This window comes from Frankliniella occidentalis, unplaced genomic scaffold (assembly GCF_000697945.3).
Source record: "Frankliniella occidentalis isolate FOCC.00 unplaced genomic scaffold, Focc_3.1 Scaffold216, whole genome shotgun sequence".
In the NCBI taxonomy this organism is placed as follows: domain Eukaryota; kingdom Metazoa; phylum Arthropoda; class Insecta; order Thysanoptera; family Thripidae; genus Frankliniella; species Frankliniella occidentalis.
The window spans coordinates 598,341-604,677 of record NW_026267342.1 but is presented as its reverse complement, the minus strand read 5'-3'; the positions used below and the strand labels follow the sequence as shown (position 1 = coordinate 604,677).

Genomic DNA, 6,337 nt, shown 5'->3' with positions numbered 1-6,337 from the left:
TTATGTACACACATACACACGTACACACACACATATAGAACTACAGTCCATTCCATTCAGTCCACTTCACTCGTAGCTGGCGTGTTGTTTGCCCGTAGTCAAATTATTTTAAATTGTATCCTGTAACAGTTAATTTTTGGTCAGTACAACATTCATTTCTTCGGTTCACAGCTGAGAGATTCCCCAATTCTCACCTCCCAGTTGGACACGTTGGTTCATAGTTCACCAGGAGCGGCTACATTGAGGGCGAAGGCGGCCATGGTCTCTCCCTTCTTGCCCGATGCCTTGGCGACGTACTGGCCGACGTCGGTGCTCGAGCACTTCTTGATGGAGAACTTGTATTTCTTCTTGCCATCGTACTCGAATGTGTACAAGGGGCTAGCTTCGTCTACTGGGTTGCCGTCCTTCAGCCACGTTACTGCAAAGAACATATACAATATTATTCAGATATCCAGCTGACAAGAGGTGAGTAGCTTACCGTAACGTGTGATGGAGTCGTTTACATTGCGTAACGCAAAACGTTGGAAAGTTTGCGTTATGGTTGGAGATTGTTACAAAATAAAAATTAGACGAATGTCGGTTGGGGTTCTGAATATGTTGACGTACCTTTCTCTGGCTTCTTCTCGAAGTCACAGGTGAACGTGGCAGCCTCTCCCTCTGTCACTGTCGTGGACCGCGGGAATGTTTTGAACACAGGGCTCTTCTTCTCCTCGTTTGGCACCACCACGGTGAGCGTGCAACTACTGAACGACTCGCCCTGGTCGTTGAATGCCTCGCAGGTGTAAGTACCAGAGTCTTCGGGGAAGATCTCGGCAATGTTGAGCTTGTAGATGTTGGCCTCGTTGGTGTACTCAAAGTCCTTGGACGGCTTGATCTCCTTGTTGTTGTGTAGCCAGACTACGTCGAACTTCTTGGCGCCGATGATCCTGCACGTCAGGACGACGGGCTTGCCGTCCTCCACAAACTGTGAGGATAGGTGGTCCACGATGTGGGGGGCCTTGTCGTCCGACTTGGACCCTTGCTTGCTACCAGGCGTCATGGCTGCAAAATAAAAACGGCGGATTTTGGCAATTGTGTAACAGAAAAAAATGTTAACAATGGTCAGTAACTTCACTTGCTAACAGTACTCACGTTTCACTGACAGTTTGCAGGTGGTTTCCGCGGTGCCCATGGTGTTTGTTGCCTTGCAGGTGTAGGAGCCCTCGTCCTCGGGGAAGACCTCGTTGATGGCGAGAGTGGCGATGCCGCCCTTGTACTTGAGGTCGATGGAGTCCGAGGAGGCGAGGGGCTGTCCGTTCTTCAACCACGACACCTGCGGGTCAGGGTCGCCCTTGATGGCGCAGTTGAGCGACAGGGGCTCCCCGTCGTTGACGGTCCTGTCCTGGAGCTTTGTTGTGAAGCTGGGCGGGCACATCAGGGAATCATCTGGGGGCACTGCGGAGAAAAACGGGGGCAAATTGAGTTGTATGACAATAATCCTTTTGTTGTCATTACGATTTTTATACATTATTCAATTATATACGTACGGATCAGTTCTTTTGTGGCGCTTCGCGACCTTGAAGGACTACCAGTAGTATCTAGTTTAGAGCCGTATTTCTTAATGACCCTCTTGTCTGTTGTAGTTTCAGTGTGGTCCTTATTTGCACCAATCTGCGTATCAATAACCAACACGGATTGTAAGTAAGGTACACTTTCGAGCAGTTAATTGACACTAATGATTTTCGTTGTGTCCACCCTTACCGTTGTGTTTCCGATTGATGAGGGGTTGTGCGAGGTGGTCTGTGTGGTGACCGTGTCGCCCTGGATGTTGGTTCGGATTGTCACCTCCATGGGCGCCGGTCTGAGGGGTTGTTCGATGAACCTTCTCTCGCCGGAGTGCAGAATGTTTTTGGCCATGGCCTCGTTCTCGGGGTTGCTGGTCGTGGGGCTCTCGACAATCACGACGCAGGAGGTCTCATCCGTGCCGTGCTTGTTGGTGGCGACGCAGCGGTACTTGCCGGAGTCGGAGGGCTTGCAGTCTACGATCTCCATGCTGACCACACCGTCCGAGTGCGACATGGTGTACTCGTACTTGGACAGCTCCCTCTTCTCCTTAAACCACTTGACCGTCGGCGGCGGCTTGCCGCTGACACAGCACAGCAGCTTGCACGTGTCTCTGCTCTGCATGACACGCGGCCGGAGCAGGAAGGTGAAGCTGGGCGCGCTCTCCTTCTCCTCCACCCAGTACATGGGCGCCGGCTCGCGTCTGCGGATCGGCGCGGCCTCGGGCTTGTACTCGGGCACCACCTTGGGCAAGGCTACGGGAGGGAGAGAGAGAGAAACCAGTCTTGAATGAAAAAACACAATTCTTGTCAAAAACGATTAAACATCGATGTCCCTCCCCCTTTACTCACGCTGGACGTTGAGGAAGACGACCTCCTCCCGAGAGCCGTAGTGGTTCTCGGCGCGGATGATGTACTCGCCGCGGTCGTCCAGCTTGCACCGGTTGATGACGAAGGTGTAGTCCTCGCCGGCGTACCGCTTCATGTACTTGACGCTCTGCTTGAGCTCCTCGTTCTGGTGGTACCACGACAGCGTGGGCGCGGCGATGGCGATCACGCGGCACGTGAACTTCACGCTCTGGCCCTCGTACGCGAACGCGCTCTGGGGCTTGATGACGAACCGCGGCGCCGCTTGCCGCCGGTCTGCGTGGGCGGGAGAGGTAAAGGTTTAGTAAGAGATTGTTTCCGTACAACGTGACTTTTGGGCGATAGAAATATTAGCGCCCTTAAAGTATCAGGATAGTCATTGGAGTCCATACCGTAGGGAGGTGATATTTTTCCCCCGGGTCACAAATATCATGGGGCTCCTATCGACTCCAATAACCGTCCCGGTTCTTTTGGGAGCCCATAATATTTAAACCTCCCACTCCCACACCCACCCCCAAGGCACGCCCACGCCCTACTCACCGAACGAGGTGTCTGAGATCTTGTACTTGTCGAGGAGCATCTTGCGCAGGGAGCTGTACTCGGACAGCCTGCCGATGGGCAGGAGGAATGAGTCCCAGTTGCTGTACTTGGAGCGGATCTTGTCGCGGATCTTGGTGTAGCGAGACGCGGGAATCTCCTTGGTGCGGTCGCTGTGGTCGCCCTTGAGCCAGGGGTGCTCCAGGCACTCGTGGGCCGTCATGCGTTTTCTGGAAAAAAGACGGAAACGAGGCGTGCGGTCAACGGTCAGAAAAAAGCCATTCACTACAAAAAATACAAATCGACTACTCACTCCTTGATCTTGACAAGCAGTCTCTTGATAAAGTCTTTGCCCTCATCCGACACGTTGGCGAATGCATCCGTGTCGAAGTCCCAGTCGCAAGCCTTGACGTTCTTCAGGGTCTCGATGTCGTTCTCCCCGGCGAACGGTGACAGTCCACTTAGTCTGCGAGGCAGAAGTAAAAGAAATGAGTCCGTGAAAAACGAAACAGTACAGGACACAGACTGCTGCAGAATCTTGGTGCAAGGAAACTTACAAAACGTATCCCAAAACACCAACAGCCCACATGTCCGTGTAGAAGCCGACCGGTTCCCTCTCGACGATCTCCGGCGCTGCGAACTCCGCAGTGCCAGTCGAGATCTTGACCACCTCGTTGGGATCCAGCTTGGTGGCCAGGCCGAAGTCGATGAGCTTGACGTTGGTACCGGTGCGGGTCTGGCACATGATGTTCTCGGGCTTGATATCTGCAACCAGCACGCACAAAGTTTAAAGAGCGAACGCAATGATAGAACTACAAACGAAACGAGCACTGAATGAAGAGGAAACGAACCCAAGTGAATGATATTCTTCTCGTGCATGTGTTTGACCGCTTCGCAAATCTGTCTCATGTAGTTGATAACCTCAGCCTCCGACATGCTGTAGCCCTCTGCCGTGATGCGCTCGAACAGCTCACCACCCGACAAGCTGTGGAAAAATTGTTTAAATTAACATCAGTAAAATATATAAGACTGTGCAAGATTATAATGTGTCGAAAAGCAATATGTGTATTGGAAGAAACTCATGGGCTGCCTATTCATTCGTCGGGGAAAATATATACTTACAATTCGAAGATGAGCACCATCTCGTCGTCATCCTCGAACGCGTCGTGCAAGTTGATGAGCTTGTTGTGGTGCAGCTGGTTCATGATGTCGATCTCCTTGCGGATCAGTTCCTTCTCCATAGCGTGCGTGACGGGGATGAACTTGGCCGCGAAGATGTTGCCGGTCTTGCGCTCGCGACAGCGGTGCACCACACCGAACGCGCCGGTGCCGATCTCCTCCAGGATGTCGTACTCGTCGTACACGCTGTTGGTCTTGATGTCGACGGGCTGCGGCACGTACTTGGAGTACACGTCGAACACGTACTTGTCGTAGTCGGTCACCTTGCCCTCGCTGCGGCCGCGGATCTTCTTGCCGTTCTCGTCCAGCTCGTACTTGGGCTTCTTGGGCGCCTTCTTGGGCAGCTCCTTGGTCTTGATCACGCCGGACACGGGGCTCGGGTCGCTGCGGCCGTACACGTTCTCGGCGTACACGCGGAACTCGTACTCCTTGCCGGGGACCAGGCCGGTCACGGCCATGCCGGTGAACCGGGTGCTGCCGATGCGGATCCAGCTGCTCATCGGGTGCTCTCGCTTCTCCACCAAGTAGTTGGTGATGTTGGAGCCACCGTCCCAGGCGGGCGCGTTCCACTGCAAGGCCAGCGAGTCGTGGCCGATCTTGTCGACCGTCAGGAATGACGGCGGATCGGGACGATCTGCAAAGGAGAACGTATAAAGCAAATATGAAAAGGTTGAAGGTCGGAGGAATGAATCCAAACCCCACAATGTGTTCCGACAACTTACCGCTGATCTGGACCTTGATGATGGCGGTGTCTGAGCCCATGTCGTTGACGGCGGTGATGGTGTACGGCCCGTTGTCGATCTTGCTGACGTCGCGGATCGTGAGCACGGCGTGGCGCTCCTTGACCTCGACGTGGAAGTGGCCGCCGGACTCGATCGTCTCGCCCTCGCGCGACCACGTGATCCTGGGCTTGGGGTGGCCCGTGAAGGGGATCTTGATGTCCACGTTCTCGCCCTTGTCGAAGAAGGCCGTGTCGCGGAAGCGCGGCGGCACGTTGATCTTGGGCGCGCTGTTGATGACCAGGTCGGCGCGCGTCGACTTGACGCCCGCCTTGTTGACGGCGCGGCACACGTACTCGTCCTCATCCTCGCCGTACACGTCGTTGATGATGAGCGTGTGCACGTCGCCCTCGCTGTAGATGTGGTGGCGAGAGCCGCTCGTGATCTCGCGAGCGCCCTTGTACCACGTGATCTTGGGCTTGGGGTGGCCCGTGATGGTGCACTGGAACTGCGCGTTGTGGTTCTGGATGCAGTTGGCGTTCTTGAGCGGCTTGACGATCTCGGGCGGCGTGGGTCCCTTCGGGTCCTTGATGCGGATCGAGCTCGAGTTGCTCGACGGTTCGCTGAGGCCTGCCTCGTTCTGGGCGAACACGCGGAACTCGTACTGCCGGTCCTCGATGAGGTTGCTGATGTTGATCTGCGTCGGCTGGCAAATGATCGGGTTGACGCGCACCCACGCGGACCCGCCCACCTCGCGCTTGTCGATCCAGTAGCCCTGGATGCGGGCGCCGCCGTCGCTGTCCGGTCGCTCCCACTCCAGGTTGACGAAGTCGCCGCCGACCTCGGTCACCTTGGGGATGCCCGGTGGTGACGGAGGGTCTGCGGGTGCGAGAAATGTCACCGTCAGCCAGCTTCCCTAGACTCACCCAACGGCCACCGGAATGCACATCGCTGTTGACTTACCGAACGGCGCTCGCGCCTTGATGGGGTTGGTTCCCTCGAGCGGCGGCCCGGCGCCGTTCTCGTTGACGGCCATGACCCGGAAGAGGTACGAGTTGCCCTCGATCAGGCCCTGGCACTGGAAGGTGGTGTCGCGGCAGTAGCTGCTCACGATTATCCAGTGCGACGTGTTGACGTCCTTGCGCTCCACCTGGTAGTGGGTGACGCGCTGGCCTCCGTCGTACGCGGGCGGCCGCCAGTGCAGGGTGCAGGTGTGCTTGTCGATGTTCGACACCTCCAAGGGTCCGAGCGGCGGTCCGGGCAGACCTGGAGCAAGAGACAGGGGCGTGCGTGAGCGGTGATCACCATAAGTGTAGGGTGGAAGGACCGAGGCCGAGGGGAGGGCGGGCGCCCGACCGGAGCGGATACTCGCCCGCTGGACACGCCGGTGGAGTGGGCTGCCTACCCCGCGCACCGCAGGCGCTAGTGGCGGACTTGGGTCGTGGGAAGTGTGTGAGACTGAGCGGTTTAACTGCAGTTCCAGCGTTTGGGGGG

The 6,337-nt window shown here is 56.2% G+C and overlaps 1 protein-coding gene across 1 annotated transcript; it reads right to left on the bottom strand.

Moving 5' to 3' along the window:
• LOC127750589 (twitchin-like) lies at positions 1 to 6,109 on the bottom strand (the record flags this gene model as incomplete). The annotated part of the gene is given in 14 exon segments (XM_052272673.1): positions 1 to 120; positions 195 to 418; positions 607 to 1,041; positions 1,132 to 1,434; positions 1,527 to 1,650; positions 1,741 to 2,297; positions 2,394 to 2,684; positions 2,949 to 3,175; positions 3,259 to 3,411; positions 3,503 to 3,710; positions 3,797 to 3,930; positions 4,068 to 4,758; positions 4,847 to 5,722; positions 5,807 to 6,109. Coding segments are annotated over 13 exon segments (4,505 nt in total), but the record flags the coding sequence as incomplete, so codon positions are not given.
• Positions 6,110 to 6,337: the final 228 nt, after the last annotated feature.